General features: G+C 42.8%; 1 protein-coding gene across 1 annotated transcript in view; it reads right to left on the bottom strand.

The window, feature by feature from the left end:
• The window catches only part of LOC126252640 (cGMP-specific 3',5'-cyclic phosphodiesterase), a gene marked incomplete at its 3' end in the record, with an annotated part of 583,236 nt that overhangs the window by 307,285 nt on the left and 254,935 nt on the right, over positions 1-21,016 (bottom strand). Inside the window, exon 6 of the mRNA XM_049953543.1 lies at positions 20,834-20,977. Within this exon, the coding sequence (XP_049809500.1) occupies positions 20,834-20,977 (144 nt within the window). The remainder of the gene's footprint in view (positions 1-20,833; positions 20,978-21,016) is intronic.

Genomic DNA, 21,016 nt, shown 5'->3' with positions numbered 1-21,016 from the left:
CGAAATTATGCAGGCTGAAATGGGAATATTCCACAATGTCCAACAACAAATTCCACATTTTTTCAGCCGAAGTTGACCTATAAAGAAGTGTTTCATTACTTATTGAATGCACCTCACATATTCCTAAGTGTATTATGTATCCGTACCTGTGTTAGTTGACACGCTGTATGCATATGTCTGAAGGTAGTGCTATTCGGCCGTAAGTATAGCATACCTATCATTTTGGATGCCGAATCTCCAAACACTTTGGTGAAGAGATCGCTCTTAACGGCCTGTTCCGCTATCCGTCTGCACATAAAGTTTCCTTTTTCACTTGGAAAAAGACATAGTCAAGCAGCGCGCCTCAAATTCACATATATCGAGGGCAACTCGAGAAATGTTCACTATCTCTTCCACCGGCACATTTCTGATCACTGAAGTCGTGGCACTAACTGTGAGATCTGCTGGCGAGACGAATTTACGCTCTAAAAGTTCAATGGAATCTGCTGAATTCTCTACTTATGACGAAATACTCCTCACCAGCTGTCACCGCTGCTTTCTTACATGTTTCATCAGGTTATGTATGGCGAGTTAATCTCGTGTATACTGCGAGAACAGCGCAACGTTACAAAGGCAGCTCCATCAATCGTAAATTACAATCAATAAAGAACATCAAGTTCATTCCTCTCCCGCCACGGCGGTAGATCATGCGATTAATTTTCGTTACAGTCTCTTTAAGTAATTAATGGAGCCCGGAATGTAAGACAGCATGCAGCGTGTACGGAAGAGATTGATTTTGTTTCAGTGTACCTACGACACGAAAGACGATAGAAAATAGCGGTGAGTTTCAGTTAACGCATAGGAAGCAAACTTTTACCTTGGGGCATACTGTGTATTGCCCTTAGCCAGTGTGCGTCGAGTCAGATGACAACAACGCAGCAGAAAACTCGTTTTGAGTTCTCCGTTTCAAAATATTACGTCTGCTACAACTGTGCGACGTGAATTTGAACCAGAATACGGCCTTAACGATGCATCGGACACAAAGGGCGTACCGATCTGATCTCGTATTGCTCTACTGGCGTCCACGGTCGGTCATCTAACAACGTGTGACTTATTTTTTCGGTGGCGGTTAGTAAAAGACTCCATGTATGCGCCTACCCTACCAATAATTTTGCGCGCCGCATAGCAACAACAGTGAATGCAATAATCTCAGTCACATCGATTAAATATCTAGGCGTAACGTTGTTGAGCGAACTGAAATGGAGCCAGTTGGTAAGCGCAGTTTTAGGGAAGATGACGTGTCGTCGGAACAAGACACAGCCAGGGCAAAAGCTCCACAGGTACAAAGATGCGAGCTGGTGCCAGTGTCATAGGGACTCGCCACTTGCCCGAGTTCCACCAGCGCCACGGGAGGCGCTGAGGATGAAGATATCGACTTCGCCTCTGCCAATTTCCGGCCGAGTACAATCCGCCAACGACCGGACGACAACGGACAGAAGCCTGCTCGGAAGACAGAAGAGCAGCTCTCGCCCACTTGGTTATACCGGGTGATCAAAAAGTCAGTATAAATTTGAAAACTGAATAAATCACGGAATAATGTAGATAGAGAGGTACAAACTGACACACATCCTTGGAATGACATGGGGTTTTATTAGAACCAAAAAAATACAAAAGTTCAAAAAATGTCCGACAGATGGTTCTTCATCTGATCAGAATAGCAATAATTAGCATAACAAAGTAAGACAAAGCAAAGATGATGTTCTTTACAGGAAATGCTCAATATGTCCACCACCATTCCTCAACAATAGCTTAGTCGAGGAATAATGTTGTGAACAGCACTGTAAAGCGTGTCCGGAGTTATGGTGAGGCATTGGCGTCGGATGTTGTCTTTCAGCATCCCTAGAGATGTCGGTCAATCACGATACACTTGCGACTTCAGGTAACCCCAAAGAAAATAATCGCACTGACTGAGGTCTGGGGACCTGGGAGGCCAAGCATGACGAAAGTGGCGGCTGAGCATACGATCACCAAACGACGCGCGCAAGAACTCTTTCACGCGTCTAGCAATATGGGGTGGTTCTAATAAAACCCCATGTCATTCCAAGCATGTGTGTCAATTTTTACCTCTCTATCTACATTATCCCGTGGTTTATTAAGTTTTCAAATTTATGCTGACTTTTTGATCACCCTGTAGATCATCGTCCAGGGCTGACTTAGACAGGAAACGTCGTTTACTGAAGTCTTAGAAGTGAACAGGCAGTTGAAACTTCATAGCAGATTAAAAATGTGCAGCACCGAGACTCGAACTCGGGACCTTTGCCTTTCGCGGGCAATTAGTCTACCATGTGAGGTACCAAAGCACGACTCACGACCCGTCCTCACAGCTTTAATTCCGCCAGTATCTCGTATCCTAGCTTCCAAACAGAAGATCCCCTGGAGACCTTGCAGAACTAGCATTTCTGGAAGAAAGGAGCACTTTCCCGCGAAAGGCAAAGGTCCCGAGTTCGAGTCTCGGTCCAGCACACTGTTTTAATCTGCCAGTAAGTTTCATATCAGCGCACACTTGGCTGAAGAGTCAAAATTTCATTCTGGGAACAGACAGTTGGTGTATATTGCAGTTTACCTGTGATTTTTTGCACTTAGCCATTGAGGGCCTTTTTGAGTTATATTACATGCAGTGTTGCAGACTTCATTATTCGACAAGTCACAAAGATAGGCAAACGTTTGCAACTCATTTGTGTAACTTTGTTCCTAATTTTTTGGAGTGTTGTAAAGCCTTCGTTCTCCTATCCTGTTACCTGACCCTGGAGCATAGCTTTGTAAGAGTGGCAAGGAGAAATTATCTTAGCGGTGTACTGCGCCAGAAGCCGTTTCACGATCTCAAAAACTCGGCCTACCGTAGAAACAGTGGCAACTCGCCCTCCACAGCAGTACCGACGAGGTCTTTACAAAAGAAGGTGAAAGATGAACTTCGGTTTATTGGTAGTTCGAGTGTTTGGGAAGCCCACCAGGTCGAATTGAAGAAAGTGATGTATATCGAAAACAATTGAGAAGGTATTCTGATAATACACAACTATGAGACGAATTAGGAAATAAATTCTTCTTGAGAACGTTCTAAACCCCACATCAGGAAACTGACTGATTGCAAGAATCAATAAGAAAGTTTTTAGAAAGTGATCCTTGCAAACAAGAATAGGGACCAACCACTGTTAATAATGCTGTTCGCTGGTTTGAGGCACACTGCTTCTGGATGGTAGGCCCACAATCGTATAGTGTTGAGGAAAAGTTGAAAAAGAAAAACAACATATTTTGTCCCTCTCAGTTCATACTATTTATTGCTGTAATGGTTATCGGTTTCTGACTGACTCGTCCGTTCTCAAACCACGCACATTATTATTAATCGTAACTAGTTTACAACATGGTGCCAGAAGGTACGAATAGCTTTCTACAAGAAAGTCAAGCTATAAGCAACACATCCTCTCACTGATAAGACGGGCTACTGTTACACCTGAACGACCATGTCGCACAAGCAGTTACAGTTGAAGAGCTTATTTCAGTAGTAGTACATGTTTATTTTTGTTCATTCTGAGATACAGAGTCCTAAAATTAAATGAGCGCTGAAACATCTGCAGTTGAGATACCAGAAATATGAAAGCATATGGCTTCTTACTAGAGACGAACCTTACTTTCTGTTTGTTTGGACCCTTCATGTCAGAAGCATTAGAGATAGAAAAGTGGAGGTAATGGACTTGTACCACTATTGAGAGAAGCCCTTCAGTTAAGAACAAGATTTGTTGTTTGAGAATGGACGTTTCAACCCGAAACCGCTAATCACTGCAACAATAAATTGTATATTCCTGCAACTGAGACGAGCAAAATAAAAAATATCATATTTTCCTCAATAATGCTATTTATTTACCCAAATAGCGCCGTTAATGATTTCGAACGGACGGGTTCATCTTCAGACTACTATTCCCTTTAAAATTACATTTCTTATTCTTTCCTTTAATTGTTGGATTTTTCCGAACGGCTAATGTAAGCAACAACAAATATTATATGAAAGTGAACACTCGCCTGAAGATGAACCTGTCTGTTCGAAACCGATAACGGCGCTATTTGAGTAAACAAATAGCATTATTGACAGTGGGTAATCGCAGCTTTCTTCTTTGCAAGAGTCAGCTTGTATTCTATAGACAGCCTCGATTTTAAAAATGTTAGATTTCGACAAAATAGCAGGAGGAAATATTTTGTTCCAAGCGCAGTTAATACTGAGGCACTACGTGTTATTGTGATGATACAAAGGCGCTGCAGTCTGGAACCGCAAGACCGCTACGGTCGCAGGTTCGAATCCTGCCTCGGGCATGGATGTTTGTGATGTCCTTAGGTTAGTTAGGTTTAACTAGTTCTAAGTTCTAGGGGACTAATGACCTCAGCAGTTGAGTCCCATAGTGCTCAGAGCCATTTGAACCATTTGATGATACAAATACAAAAACACAGTGTTAGATTTTAACTGCTGCAGCTGTAGTCAACGAACCTCTTGTTATATGGCAAAATATGTTTTAAATTTTGGAACACTAGAGGGAAGCACAGATTGTCACGAAGACTATGCGGCAGCTACTACCGCCTGATTGAAAGACTTGAAATGTCACTTAGAACGTTTCTTAGTTCCGCTCTTCGCATGTAAAAGATATCAGCTGGCAAAATGGGATGGTCTTCTGAAAATAAAAACTTTGTAGTCCTCTCCATAAATTAAAATTCATCCCAAGCTCATATCTTCATTCACGTAGCAGATAAAGTCTTTTGATATTGCATGAATCTTTTGGAAACCTGCAGCATTAGAATTAAAATAAGTCTAATTCATATCCTGATGAAGGCTAGTTGCCATGGAGACTGAAGTAATGGTCCATCATTTGAAAATGTGTCACACTCTACTATCCAAAAGAGTTTTAGAAGGAATGTGAGCATCGGTTTCCTGCACGTCTCCCTTAAGCGTTGGCTGTCGCCCACTACTTACCAGGGAAGGCCACGACGCCGGGATCATGGATTTACTTCACGCTTTGTACACCGTTAGTACGCCATTACTACAACACAGTGTGGAAGTAGTACTGTGCACTACTCTGTCAATTCCGAGAAAACCGCAAGAAGAGTTTTACGCGTCTATTACGTAACTGGTGTATCTTTGCGAAGGTACTGACTGTAAGAAGGCAGTGTGGTTAAGTGGTTACCATTCGCTCATTGCAACAGCATCCTAGACAAGGTGACGGTTCGAATCCCCATGACATAAAATTTTTAATCCATATTTTTTCATTATTGGTCACATTATTTAATTTATATGACATTTGAAAGGTAATATAATGGAAAAAAATACCACGTGCACTTTCATGAAGATGTAGTGAATTCCTTACTTTGACGATGTACTATTTGTAATTAAATTTTCAACGACGAAGGACAGGCTTGGAGAGTGTAATATTATTGGATTTCGGATGCTCTATATATAAAATATTTGTCATAAAAGCGAAGAACAGGCATCGATCTGTAATTGGTAGAATGTTACGTATCACAGCGCAAATGTTAGGAAAAGAACTATTTTTGTAATGTGCGTCCACACAAAGACGCGAGTCCAGCATTAACTGCTTCAAATAAACAATATGACCAGCCCAGCGCAGATATTTAAATAATTGCCGCAGCGCTCGGTTCTAGTAAGATGTGAAACATATGAATAAAAAAAGGAAAATTTGTCTTATGTTATGAATAGTTCTAGAGACTTGGTTACCTTTTACTGTTTCGTTGCTGACGTGTTAAGAAGTGCAAAGTAGCATCGCTACAACTTATGTCATTTTAGTGAACCAGCAAATGTAAATTTTCGAACGAACGCTTCAACAAACAGTGCGACGCTAAATAATATTCACGCACACGCCAGGACAACTAATTTTAAGAAATATTGGACCGACAAGAGAGGTCAGTGTCGTAGCACGAAATGTGCAAAAGAAATACTAAATGTTTTATATTCCTTGGTTATTTGTTCATGCTTAGTAATATGGAATATTTTCGAATATATTGATGTGTTATAATGAAATCTTTTTCTTTCTATTCTTTTCTATAAATAACCTCAGTGTTGTCCTTTGTATGCAAACTATTTTACAAACCAGCTCTTTATAGCGGTATCTTGGTTGCTTTCGGGAGGCTACTAATATATTCAATCTCAGATTTGATAACCATTGCGATAACCCACTTTTGTTCATACATTTCCCTTTCAATATTCAGTTAGGTCCCTTAGGTATTTGTATCGAAGAATCAGACTGCGTGAAGGCAATCCGGGTTAAATTTCAGCTTCAAACTACCTTTGCATAATCAAACACTATTCCTCCTGAACACAATCGAGAACCGACGCAACGTAGTTCACAAAAACTGCTCTCTCTCTCCAACCTGCGCCAATAAACGGTAAAGAAATTACCGTGAGTGCTAAATCTAGTATAATTCCAATTATTATTTCTTTCTTCTTTTTTTTATTATTATACTAGAAGAGCCCAAGTCAAACTTCGATAAATAATGATGAGAACGACGTTATTCAGCAATATAGTAAGTCACAGTGTGCCAGACCGCAAGAGTAATGGGCAATTACTAGTCGGGTGTGCTCTGCACATCACACGTTGCACGATAGTATTTGTCATACAGACATGGAAAACATAAATTGAAACTTCATGCAAATATACCTGTTTTTTTCACATTATGTTGCCTCTAAAATGCCATACAAATTAAGTAATATGACCGGTGAAGAAAAACGTTGATCAGTAAATACGTTTGAGCTGGAATCGAACGGTAGCCTCATAAACTTGACTACCTTGAACTCTAATGTCCAGCACCTACGCACAGATACATAAGCCACATAACAGACGTGTAAAACTTTTCTTGCGGTTTCCTCGCAATTCCCAGAGTAGTGCACCTTACTACTTGCACATTATGTTGTTTTAATGGCCTACTAAAGGTGTGCAAAATTTGAATGTTTCAAATGGCTCTGAGCACTATGGGACTCAACACCTGAGGTCATCAGTCCCCTAGAACTTAGAACTACTTAAACCTAACTGACGTAAGGACATCACACACATCCATGCCCGAGGCAGGATTCGAACCTGCGACCGTAGCGGTCGCGTGGTTCCTGACTGAAGCGCCTAGAACCGCTCGGCCACCGCGGCCGGCGCAAAATTTGAAGCAAATCCGTGATCCCAACGTCGTGCTCTCCCCTCGCTAGTGTAGGGAGCAGGTGTCGTGCAGTGGTGCCTAGCTTGCCCCTGCTCACCACTCCTCACTGCACGGCATCCACTGTGCGGGGCAGAGCTCGCTACCTCTGCTCCAGTAGTTCGTCTCCAAAAGCAGCCGACATGAAAAGTGCGTGTGTGAAGTAGGTGGTGTCCATGGGCTGTTGTTGATACTAAATTTGTCTCCACATGGGACGTGTTCGGTGATGTGGACGTGTTGTCCAACCCGTTACATGACTGCTCAGGAACAACCACATGGGGCACAGTCACCTAAGTGATCTGCGACCGTAACCCATCTACCGGGAGTTGTTGGCCGTACTATAATCATCAGTCACAGGTATTATGTAGACACATAAAAGTGCTACATTAACATTATTAGGAAATTGTCGAACATGGGTGGAGGAAATCTGAGAGAACACTGTGTCATTGGATTGGAAGGAGCCTAACATCTTGAAATGTGAGGCAGAAATAAATATAGGGGCAAGAAACTAAAACTTTGAAGTTTTCCGATGACATTGTATAACCATCAGAGATAGCAGAAGACTTGTAAGTTTACAAAATGGGTAGTATCTTGCAAAGAGGTTGCAGGACGAATACCGACAACAGTTAAATAATGAAAGGCAGTAGAATCGAATTAGGCGATGCCAAAGGAATTACTTTAGGAAATGACACCCTTAAATTAGCAGCTGAATTTTGCTATTTCAGCATCAAAATAACTCACATTCCCTATCTAGAAAAGATATAAAATGTAGACTGTCTGTAGCACGAAGACGGAATATTGTTAACATCGAATGTAAATTTAAAATTTACGAATTTTTTTTCAGATATTTACCTTGAGTGTTGGGTTGTGTAGAAATAAAACGTGGGCGATAATCAGCTCAGACGAAAAGAGAATATAAGGTTTTGAAATGTGGTGCCACAGAAGAATGCTGAAGGTTAGGTGGGTAGGTTGAATATCTAATGAATTGGAACTTGGTCGAATTCTCGAGAAAATGGATTTTTAGCAAAACTTAACAACAACAAAATCTTTTGATAGTACACATGCTGAAACATTCTTGATTAATCTGTTTGGAAATGCAGGGAAGTGTTGTTATGACCAAACGAAACTACAATCGTCCAGCAACAACTCTGCGTTCTTTGACTGCTATGGGGGATGGCTCATTGGAGCTACAATACATGGAATACTACCTCACTTTATTGCATGAATGAACAAAGATTTATTTAACTTGACACATCCTTCGCCACAGAAGTGCTTGATAATTTACTACTGTCATTGCCTATTAAAGCATCACTTGATGCATTAATTAAGACACTCGGCTCTTGAAGTACAACGTTAATCATTTACAAAAGTACTGTTCCATCTGAGACATGAAATACTCTTTAGTCCTACTGGAACATGCTGAATGCTTCAGCTGAGATCACGAACTGGCGGAGAGCGCTTCCAAGCTCGGTTCTATGCTCATGGGATAAAACATGATGACCACGTGCTTAATAGCTTGTTTGTCCGTCTTTGAATCGCAGTACACCACTCATTCTGCGTATAACGGATCCAACAATTTTTGGTAGGTTTGTGGAGGTATGTGGTATTAGATGTCTACGCATAGGTCATATAATTCGCCTAAATGACGGGGCGCTGATTTGCGTACGCGGTGATAGCGAACCAGATGGGTTCCACAGGAATAACATTAGGCGAATATGGTCCCGAGACATCAACGTGAGTTCACTATAATGCTCCTCAAACCACTATAGCACTGTTCTGGTTCCAAGACATGGGCAATTATACTGCAGAAACATGACATCGCCAACGGGGAAGACGTCAAGCATGTCAGCATGTTTTCGGTAGCTACCACAGGGCCCATGCAAGCGCAGAATGACTCCCTTAGTGTAATACTGCTCCAACCAGCCTGAGTCTGTGGTGCGCTGCACGTTCACCTCGATGACGGCTTTGTGGAGACGACGATTGACCTAGTGTAGCAAAAATGTGATTCACCCGAAGAGCCGACACGTTTCCATTAATCGAATCCCGACGGACTCGTGCCCACTGCAGTCGTAATTGACGATGTCATTAGGCCAACGTCTGAACACGTAGGGGTACTCTGATGCGGAGCTCCATGTTCAACAATGTATGATGAACTGTGTGCTCCGAAACACCTGTGCATGGACCAGCATTGTGCTCTTTCGGTGTACATGCCACAGATCACCGTCTATCCTACTTTACACAGCAGACAATCCTCCGAACGACACGTTATGTGAAGAGTCGGGGAGGACCAAGCAATTAGCGCCTAGTGGTAGTTTCACTGGCTTCTCACCTCTTTGCGTAGATGCTCACGACAGTAGCACGTGAACATTCGAGCTGCTTCGCCGTTTTCGAGATACTCGTTCACAAGCTCTGCGTAATAATAATCTGCACTTTGTCAAAGTCGCTTATCTCAATGGATTTTCAGATTTGCAGCCAATATTAGCTACGGGGATCCCACGTCCATGTCTGCTCTGTTTACATACTTTTGTTACCACGTCACGTGTGCGCAACGCCACCAGGCGGCATCCAACGTCCGGTGGGCAGTGGTCGTAGTTTTTCGGCTGCTCAGTGTGTACTGACTCTGTGCAGGGCTTTTCTGCTGTGCTGGGAGGGAGAGGGATGGGGTGTCTCCTCTCCTGCCTCTCCCACTCGTCACTGGGGATTGCAGCGAGACATCTCTAATGTATGTGGTATCGATGCGTGTTGCCGTCTGTGGTGTGGTACCTCGAGCTTTGGACGACCCCACATGAATGAAGGATAAAAATGATAAAGGAAGTCAAAGGGTTGACTACAGAACGCCAGTTCAACCAGATGTAGACTTCAGTAGTTATGTGGAGATGAAGAGGCTTGCGTAGGACAGACCGCTATAGAGAGCTGCATCAACTCACCCTTTCAACTGAAAAGCAAAGCAACAGCAAACAAGTAACAAATAAACGCATAAAATAGTGCATTCCCTCCTGAACAAATTATCATTGGCAATGCAACTGAACAAGCAAATTAAGTCTTGAAATTCTGTGGGTAGTTAATATGATGTGCCTAACCAAAAATGAAATGGAGGTCCCCGGATTGTGAACGCCGTATGTTATTAAGTAAACTATTGGTCTGTATGTAATCTGTCTGTCTGTCTCTCTCTCTCTCTCTCTTTCCTAGCATTTAATCCCGACTTGCGGGGTCTGCTGCTTAATCGGATGTGGTATGTTAATTTGAAGGGGTGGCCAGATGCCCTTTATGTCACCACCCCTACCCCCCCCTACCCCAGGAAGGAAATAGTGTACCCCAACTGTCTGTGTCTAGAGTAATCCATGGAATAGTGTGAATGCGTTCAGATGTCTGCGAGCCGTGTAATTGAGGCAGAACGTGGGGACCATCCCAGTATTCACCTAGCGGGATGTGGAAAACCACCTAAAAGCCACATACAGGCCAGCCAACACACTGGCCCTCGTCATTAATCCAGCTGGCGTATTCGATCCGGGGCCGACGCGCCTACCCGAGTCCAGGAAGCAGCGCGTTAGCGCTCTCGGCTACCCTGGCAGGTATTGGTCTGTATGTAATGAAAATCATCAAATTTGGTATTTTCACGTGTTTGCCCACATACCTTACAATATTACTCCAGAAACAATTGGCAATTGTACATGAACAACGAGGATGTAAACAGACAATTTTTGAGTAAAACATCTGAAAAAGTTTTGTTCCGCTTATGATGATACTGTTTCGCAAAATTTCAAGTCGACATTACTATACCAGTCCAGTATTATATACTGTCTGTATAGTTAAGTGGGTATCATATCGTTCTATATGTCCTAAGTTTTAAGTAAATGTAACATTCCGGATTCATTACGAAGTACATTCCTAATTGTTAATTGACTGACACCTTTAATCAGAGCCTGTGCCAAAGTCTAATTATTCGTCATTTCGTAAAATTGTAGTGATCATTCTGTAACATTAAATAATTAGAGACTGCATAAATGCTGGCATGAAAAATCAATATTTCTAATAAACAAAACGGTAATTTTAAAAGTCCGATATCAGGAAACCTCATTACCTTGTGAAATAGCTCAGAAGGAATTGCCAAGCAAGGTATTTTTATTCATTATTCATTTTTATGTCCACATTTGACTTTAATATTCCTTGTAATTACGTTTCTAATTAACTCTACATTGTTTACACCATCCAGCTTTCCGATTTCTAGAATTTGGGGCCATATTTGTTAATTTTACGTAATCAGATAAAGCACGAGTTCCGTACTGTCATTAAATGTTAGTAACCAAATCCATACTGTAACTAATTACGAAACTAAAATAATACGAAAGATGTTATTGTAATTAAAGTGCAGATTGATTTCCACATTTAAAACTACAGATGATACTGCGAGTACAAAAAATTATGTCATTCGGTATTGCATTTTATGCCTTATTCGGCTTTAATATCAGTTTCTTTACGTTTTGTAAATTTTAATTGTAACATCGTAATTGCGTCAAAGTAATAGCGGGTTATTTTCAAATTGATTGTTAAAAGTCTATACAAAGGAACGCAGCAGTGCTGCTTTCTCTCAGTCTTTTGTCAGTTTTTTTTTTTGTTATAGTTGAATGTTTTCTCTCGGTGTGTATTAATGCGCTTTGGACAGTTTGGTGTTTTGGAAATGCAGTTTATATCATGTGGAGAACAATCATACGACGGTAAAATTTAAAATACAACTGAATCTTTTATTTACATAGTTTCCACATGCAAATCCAGATACAGGCAAATTTGAAGAGAAGAATTCGACAAGATGGAGGCAGCAACAAAAACAACAGGTTATGTATCATTTCCACTCATGTCCCGTATCAGTTTGGCTTTTTGGATATTTATTATTAAAGAGAGGGTGGTACAGTTACACGCTCATATTATCATAGTGTGACGTTTTGCCATACAGCATACTGTGCCAAAAGCGACGCATTTTGGAATATATCTTTCTATTTATGTGCTGAATAGAATATTTTAAAAATACAAAAGATTTGATAATTAATTGAAATCGTCAGCTGCTGAGAGATGTTGTTGATATACCTCTATTGGGACAGTTGAAAACATGTGCCCCGACCGGGACTCGAACCCGGGATCTCCTGCTTAGATGGCATACGCTCTGAGCCACGGAGCACACAGACGAATAGCGCGACTGCAGGGACTTATCCCTTGCACGCTTCCCGTGAGACCCACATTCCCAACTGTCCACAATCTACACACTTAATGTTCCTAATAGATATTTGCCCGTCCACTCATTACTCGCGCACACTAAGGTGAGGATTCCCGTAAGAGTTCGGTACAGTTACACGCTTATATTATCATAGTGTGAAGTTTTGCTTTACAACATACTGTGCCAAAAGCGACGCATTCTGGATTATATCTTTCTATTTATGTGTTGAATAGAATATTTTCAAAGCACAAAAGATTTGATAATTAATTGAAACCCTCAGCTGCCGACAGGTGCTGTTGATATACCTCGATGGGGACAGCTGAAAATGTGTGCCCCGACCGGGACTCGAACCCGTCGGCAGCTGAGAGTTTCAATTAAATACCATTTATTCTAGAGAACCTGCACGGTCATCAATGGTATCTGTTCTTTCGAGAACAGTTACTATCTTCATGTATTCAAAAGATTTATTCAAAAACTGGCAGAAACAAAACCTGAGATTTATAAAACTCGGTTCCAATGTGAAGTACAGGCACTTCAGCCCAAGACATAGAAAATGATCATGCTTCACATTAGTTCATATTACATAAAATTCGATGGAGTTTGTTCTGTTGTTTGCAGTATGCTTCCAGGTGTATCAATTCTATGACATGCCCATGTTGAGTATCATCTTCCATGTGAGGATGGCTTAAATAATCCTCCCCCAATAGGAGGGCTAATTTCCATCCTGCCTTGATCGACAGTTAGGAAACGGTAGACTGGAATACAGTTGTAAGAACCGTAAGAGCCGTTCTCATTGGTTTTTAAGTACAATATGCACTTTGAAAACATCAAAACATAAATAATATACCGAAAACGTATCATCTGTAGTGCAGTTTGGTACACTACAACGTCACAGATGCATAACATAAACAGAATATACCAATTGTAGAAGTGCGAAACCAGAATCTCCCTATAGATGGTGCTAGCCATCAGCGTAGGGCCCGTGAGACTGCGTCTGCAGCGCCATCTGCTTTCTGTAACGGCTGACGACGAATGTCAACACACAGTAACCCAAGTTCCCTACATCGGTATCTGCTTCAAATACATAAACATGTCGAGTTCTGTGACTACGAACTACGATTTGTGAACAGCATTGGTTTTCTGTTATCATTGAAGAAAACTGCTACAGAATCGCATCGAATGCTTGTCGAAGCTTTCGGCGAACTTGCTGTTGGGAAAACACAGCGTTTCGAATGGTCAAAAAAATTCAAAAGTAGTGCTTTCGACGTGAGAAACGACAAGCGCGGGAAACCACCGAAAAAGTTCGAAGCAACGAATTGCAGGCCTTTTGGATGAAGATGATACTTAAACTCAACAGGAACTCGCGGAACAATTGAATGTGACGCAGAAAGCCATTTATCTTTGGTTGACAGCTGTGGGAGAGGTGCAGAAAATAGGAAAAATGGGTTCCGTATGAACTGAATGGAAGACAGCAAGCAAATCGAAAGAATACTTGTGAAATTCTGCCTTTCAGATACAAAAGAAAGTCATTTCTCTATCGAATACTGACAGGTGATGAAAAATGGATATATTTTGAGAATCCTAAGCGTTGTAAATCGTGGGTGAATCCAGGCAAACCATCGACATCCACTGCAAGACCAAATCGCTCTGGAAAGAAGACAACGCTTTGTGTTTGGTGGGATCAGAAGGGTGTCATCTATTATGAGGTGCTAAAACCTAAAAACAGTTAACACTGATAGCTACCAACAACAAATGATCGATTTAAGTCGAGAATTACATGAAAAACGAGCGGAATATGGAAAAAGGCAACGCAAAGTCATATTTCTCCATGATAACGCCCCATCGCACACAGGGAAACGACCAAGGCGTTCATTTGGGAAATACTAGCGCATGCGGCTTATTCTCCAGACTTGGCTCCGTCCGATTAACATCTGTTTGCATCACTAGGACACGCTTTCGCTGAAAAACGCTTCAAATCGTATGAAAATGTATGAAAATGGCTCGCTGACTGGTTCGCTTCAAAGCAACAACTGTTTTTTTTTGTGTATGCTATTCATAGCCTGCCGGAGAGGTGGGAGAAATGTGTAAATAGCAACGGAAATTATTTAGAATAAAATATTGTTTATCAGTTTCAAACAACAGACGTGTAATTTTTGCAACCAAATTCTGGTTTCATACTTCTGCACCTGGAAAGTATCATCAGATGTTTACTCGACCAGTGCCTTTGTGCGCCTCCAGTGATTATGTAAAATGGGAACTTTGCTTGAAATGAACTTGCTAGGTTTTGTTGGGAAATAAGATTAATACAAACCCAATGTCAGGTTCTTTTGTCAGCCGTGTCACTGTTGCACCGCTGTCTCTAATGACGGCACGTGAGGACAGAGACTAAAATGTAAGCCTGTGACTCCCAGGGAGAGCCAGGGGAGCAGAAGTCTCAGCCCTCGCGTCAGGCTCGCTTTTCGCGCTGTGCGCAGGGCGGCGGCGGGGGACATGAAAGGCAGCGCGCTTAGCATAAATCCCTGCGGCGCAGCTAAAGCGTGCCCTCTGAGGAGAGCCGAAGGGACGCTGGCGCCTCTGTCGGCGTGTGAGCACGGCTTAATGGCTGGCTAGCTAGCCTCAGGAGCCTGGGACGCCTTTTGTAAGCGCCGCGAGGGCGCAGCACCGGCGGAAGGTCGTCAAAACTAAGTCAACAGAGTCTCCGTACCTGAGGCTCTGCTACAGTTGGATTCTATAGCGTCTTACAAGGGGGTGGTACGAACTTCCCGTCACCAATTTGATTCATACTAGCAGGACGTGTACAGCACGACTACGACTTCAACGTATGTAAACAGGAAGCCCTAACTTTCAACCGTTTTCGAGAAAATCGAATTTTGAAAATTTTACTCTTGTTTATTATACATTTCGTATGGTCGCTGGTATTCAAAAAGTCAGCAGCCGAGCGCGCTAAGCGGTTGATCAGGAGAACGAGATCCATGCATCGAATAGCGACGTCTGCAATTCTTTCTTTTTTCTTCCCATATAATTATTGCGAATGTGTGAAGTGACATTATTGAATGAGTCATTTATCACTTTCATAACGTTTATCCTGAAAAAAGGAGAAAACTTTTCGTAATGAGATTGGAAGAAAATGGATAGACAAAAGAACTTTCAATCAAATGTGGCAAATATAATGTGTAACGTATGGAGCACTGAACGAATCATGATGATATTGATCATAGAAACGTGGGTAACAATGATTACTGCAACATACATCACTTGTAATGGACGCCGAATCTTTTGCATGCGCATAGTTTTTTCAATGTGTCATTGAAAAAGAAAAAGAAAAAAAAACCTCTTGGCTTACATTCGTAGGCGGTGCACGCGTACCACACAATTTCGAGGCAAACCAAGCGTATCTGGTGTCAAAATTACGTGGGAATTAAATAAATAACAGCGCCAGAAGCGAAATTCGATCCACAGACGTCGCGCTAACGAAATCACGCGCTTACTCTCTTCGCTTCAGATTCCTCAGTTACTAGCGACCATACGAAGTATGTAAGCATGCGTAAAATGTTCAAACTCGATTTTCTCGAAACAGGTTGGGAGTTGCGCCAAGCTATTTACATATGTCGAAGTCCTGCTCAGCCTGTCATACGAATCAAATCTGTGAGGGGGAGTTTGTATGGTCTCGTTGTTACCCGACTGCCGCCACGAGATTTCACCTGGGGCTTTGCCACGAGTTCTCGTCTCTGTGCGTTTTTCTTCCGAATTATTTGTGGCCTACCTGTCCAGCCCTCATCAAGCTAGACCTGCAAGATTGTAATAGCAGTGGTACTTACATTATCTTTTTCGTTCCCAAACTGTGCAACCACAACACTTCGAATACCCTTGCCAAAGTAATTCAGAGATGAATAGAGCTACTACAATGAAGCTCCAAAGAAACTGGTACAGGCATGCATATTGAAATACACCTCGTATATGCAAACAGGCAGAATACGGCGCTGCGGTCGGCAACAAGTGTGTGGCGCAGTTGTTACATCGGTTACTGCTGCAACAATGGCAGGTTATCAAGATTTAAGTGAGTTTGACGTGGTGTTATAGTCGGCACACGAGCAATGAGACACAGCATCTCCGAGATAGCGATGAAGTGGGGATTTTCCCGTACGGCCATTTCACGAGTGTACAGTGAATATCAGGAATCCGGTAAAACATCAAATCTCCAACATCACTGCGGCCGGAAAAAGATCCTGCAAGAACGGAACCAACGACGAATGAAGAGAATCGTTCAACGTCACACAAGTGCAACCCTTCCGCAAATTGCAGTAGATTTCAATGCCGGGCCATCAACAAGTGGCAGTGTGCTAACCATTCAAGGAAACATCATCGCTTGAGCTTTCGGAGCCGAAGGCCCTGTGGTGTCACCGCTAGACACCACACTTGCTAGGTGGTAGCTTTAAATCGGCCGCGGTCCATTAGTACATTTCGGACCCGCGTGTCGCCACTGTGTGATCGTGGACCGAGCGCCACCACACGGCAGGTCTCGAGAGACTGACTAGCACTCGCCCCAGTTGTACGGACGACATTGCTAGCGACTACACGTACGAAGCCTTTCTCTCATTTGCCGAGAGACAGTTAGAATAGCCTTCAGCTAAGTCCATGGCTACGACCTAGCAAGGCGCCATTTGTACCATTGCATGTATCTCAAGATAGTCTCACTTGTATAATCAAGAATGCTGTATACCAAAGGACGATATAAAAGTTAAGTGTTCTAGTAGCTACGTTCTTTCCTTTATCACATTCATTACGAATCCTGTTCCAGACTTAACGCAAGACGGCTTGAGTTGACGCATGCCCTTTCGGCTACTTCTCAGTGTGGCGTAGCTAGCTTGTTACGCCACAACAGGCCCATTCGTGTACTCTTGATGACTGGACGACACAAAGCTTTACGCCTCGATTCGGCCCGTCAACATCGACATTGCACTGTTGATGATTGGTAGCATGTTGCCTGGTCGGACGAGTCTCGTTTCAAATTGTATGGAGCGGATGGACGTGTATGGGTATGGAGACAACCTCATGAATCCAGGGACCCTTCGTGTCAGGCTGGTGGAGGCTCTGTAATGACGTGGAGCATGTCCAGTTGGGAGTGATATGGGACCCCTGACACGTTTAGATACGACTCTGACAGGTGACACGTACGTAAGCATCTTGCAGATCGCCTGCATCCATTCATGTTCTTTGTCCATTCCGACGGACTTGGGTGATTACAGCAGGACAATGCGACACCCCACACTTCCATAATTGCTACAGAGTGGCTCCAGGGACATTCTTCGGAGTTTAAACACTTCCGATGGCCACCAAACTCGCCAGACATGAACATTATTGAGCATATCTGGGATGCCTTGCAACGTGCTGTACGGGAGAGATCTTCTCCCCCCCTCGTACTCTTACGGGCTTATGGACAGCCCTGCATGATTCATGGTGTCATTTATCTCTAGCACTACTTTAGACATTAGTCGAGTCCATGCCACGTCGTGTTGCGGCACTTTCCCGTGCTCGCGGGGGACCTACACGATATTAGGTAGGTGTACCAGTGAGTACTACTAATACTATTGTGATATAACTATAGCGAGTACAGTTAAAAAGTTGTCGGAAGCAGGACACTAGGTGGCTACATATAAGGCACGTATGATGCAATGGCTTGTTCAGTAGTGAGAGGGAGTGGGACATACGAGTGTTTTTCAGAGAGCGAAACATGGATGAGACAGCCTGACAGCAAAGGGTGACCTGTGATTCGGGAATGAATACTCCAACAGTTTGTTATTATTAATAATACAAGACGATAACTGTCGATGTATGGACCTAGGGAAAAATCTATACGTACAAAAGATAGTCATAAATTACTAATTACCACAGCGAAAAAATAACGTTGCATAACTGATAGGAGAAACCATTTTGTTTTTGGCGTTTGTGGAGCATGTTATAGATCTGGCCACATGTACTGGCGGGTGCCTGCAAGCGCCCTGTTGCCGCACTTGTGTCTAGTCTCGCGTAGTCCTCTCTCTCTTCCTGACATTCGAAAATGGCAACGCTAAACGCACGCAGTTGCGTAGTTCCAGCGCCAGTAGAGCATCGGTAGTGGGAAGGTGTGTAGACTTCCGCGCAGATCTCGTTTTCAACTCCTCGTTGAGTTATTAGTTTCTGCAGTTTAACTCGAAGGAAATGAGTGTATTTTGTGGTATTATTTGTGCCATTTATTTACTGAGTTGAAGTGCTTGCGTGTGGTGAAAATGGAAAAGCAGGAAAAAACGAGAGGTTTTTCCCTGTGCCATGTGGGTCGGGTTTACAAACAACTCCAACAAGATGCATTTTGACAGCAGGGAGAATGCGACTAATGTATGCAACTGAGTTTCAGCGGCAAAGCAAGTATGCATATACTACCGAGTGTAGTTGCAAAAATGTGTCGTTGTATGACTCGTAGTTCGGGAGATGTGACATCATAAACATTGAGATGCGGGAAACGAAACTGCAGGGCAAAATTAACTGGAGATACAGGTGAAATATGTGTACAAATATGTGTGAAATATGTTAAATATATGTGACACGTCAAAGTTTCGGGTAAAATGCTCCTTATAAAGCCGTAAATCGATTTCAGAGAAACTTACTATTTGGGAACAAATAATGTGCGACTAAGAACCAATAACCTCCAGTTGGGTTAGGGATTATAACGTGGAGAGAGAAGTAGATGGACAGAGTGGTGCAAGGATGAGATGGAAAACAGACATGGAGGAGGAGAACAGAGTGAGAGGAGAGGGAAATGAACAGAAAGGGAAGTGGAGGAGATGGACAAAGAGAGAGGGGAGGAGGAGACGGACAGAGAAAGGAAATAGGAGGAGATGGAGAGAGAGAGACAGCAGAGAGGAGGACATGGAGAAAGAGAGAGAGAGAGAGAGAGAGAGAGAGAGAGAGAGCGAGAGAGAGAGAGGGCAGGAGGAAACGGACTGCTGGAAGACTGGAATAAATACACACCTGGGCAACGCTGAGTACTTGGCTAGTAAACTATATTTATACAGACAATTACAACAGAAAAAGATCTGTTCAACTGTCATCATTTAGGCAGTAGCGGATCTTAAGCACATCATATTGGCATGTTCTCAGTACATGACTGCAAAATCAGAGATATAAAAAATTAGTTGCGAGAAGTTACCTCCTCCCCACCAGTGTTCCTGTTTTATTCTACCGTTTTGCTAAATGTAACTTGCTCACAGACTATTTGAAAGCCACTGGCATCCAAGTTTAATTTATGAATTGCGGAAGTCTTGATTTTCACTTGGCATCAGCCTGGTTCGTAATTGGGTGCGAAATTTTGTATTTTAATTTGCGCACAAACTTTTATTCGAACAGCAAATTCGTTCATTTTATGTCACTGTTCTAACAGCACTATTGTACATACAGTTGGTTGTATTGTGTTTATCATTTTGGATTCTTCTTTTAGTGTTCTGGCGTAACTGTCGCCAGCTCACCAGGTGGCAAAGAAGTTGCAAGAAGATCGATAGAGGTCAAAGATAGACTCGCAAGAACCAGGCCGCCAACGCCATCTTGGCCACCAGTATTTAGATCGCTGCCACGGACCGGAGAAGCCAGTCAGTCATCTAGTGAGTCAACGAGTTGAGTCATCAGTCGCAACCCAGTGGGAGTCACAGTTGCAATTAGCCTCTAGCTCAGAGTCAGTCAGTACCTAGCGACCAGAGTAGCGTACATAGGGACTTGTACTTCACTAGCAGTGAGGCTAACGTGGACTATTGTGGAAGAGCTTGTACCACAACTCCTGGACAATCTTAAGTAGCTTTCTGTCCTGGCTAATAAAGAATCCTGTTAATACACTCATGCAGTTGTGTTATAGACAGACGCTACTTGGCACTACCGGCCACAAAACAACATCCTCTCCATGCTTCCAATGATGCAAGGCTACAGTGACAACGAGACAACACAAAAGTAAGTACGTCTATCTGTATGCTATACTTCTCACATTGCTATATATTATTATTTGCAATTTTGTTCTTCAGCTATTTTTGTTGTTGTTGCTTTTTCATGTTTTGTATTTTACTATAAGAGTATCTGCATGCTTTTCATAATGTTTCTGTATCGTGCTGTTTGCAGTTCTGCTCATCTCATTGTCATCACTGTCGCCAGCTGTCTGGTGTTTGCCTAATTGCGCTTTTATTTTACTTTAAGAGTGTGTTGGAACGGCAACTTGGGAATTTTGTGCTCTTCTGCTTTATTGCGATTACGTTTCTTTTGCACTTCATATCCGCTATTGGCTGTATGGTCCTTATAACTCAAAGTCAAAATAAAAAGTAAAAAAAAAACTGTCGTCTTTCTCCCGAGACTCTCTGGAGAGGGGAATCCCCGCTCCCACTGACTGAGACTCACCGCCTCGCAGCAGTCGGTGTCGAGCAGGAAGACGGCGCAGCGCTCGCACTTGAGCAGGTCGCGCGCCTGCGTCATGATCTTGGTCACCAGGCACGCCAGGTTGTTCTGCTCCTCGAAGATGCTGCGCGCCAGGTTCAGCAGGATCTGCAACACGAGCACTCACTCAGCAGCCCAGAAATCATC

The sequence above is a fragment of the Schistocerca nitens genome, chromosome 4 (genome assembly GCF_023898315.1).
Source record: "Schistocerca nitens isolate TAMUIC-IGC-003100 chromosome 4, iqSchNite1.1, whole genome shotgun sequence".
Taxonomy (NCBI): Eukaryota; Metazoa; Arthropoda; class Insecta; order Orthoptera; family Acrididae; genus Schistocerca; species Schistocerca nitens.
The sequence above is the reverse complement of the archived record's forward strand: the minus strand, read 5'-3'. Positions and strand labels throughout refer to the sequence as shown.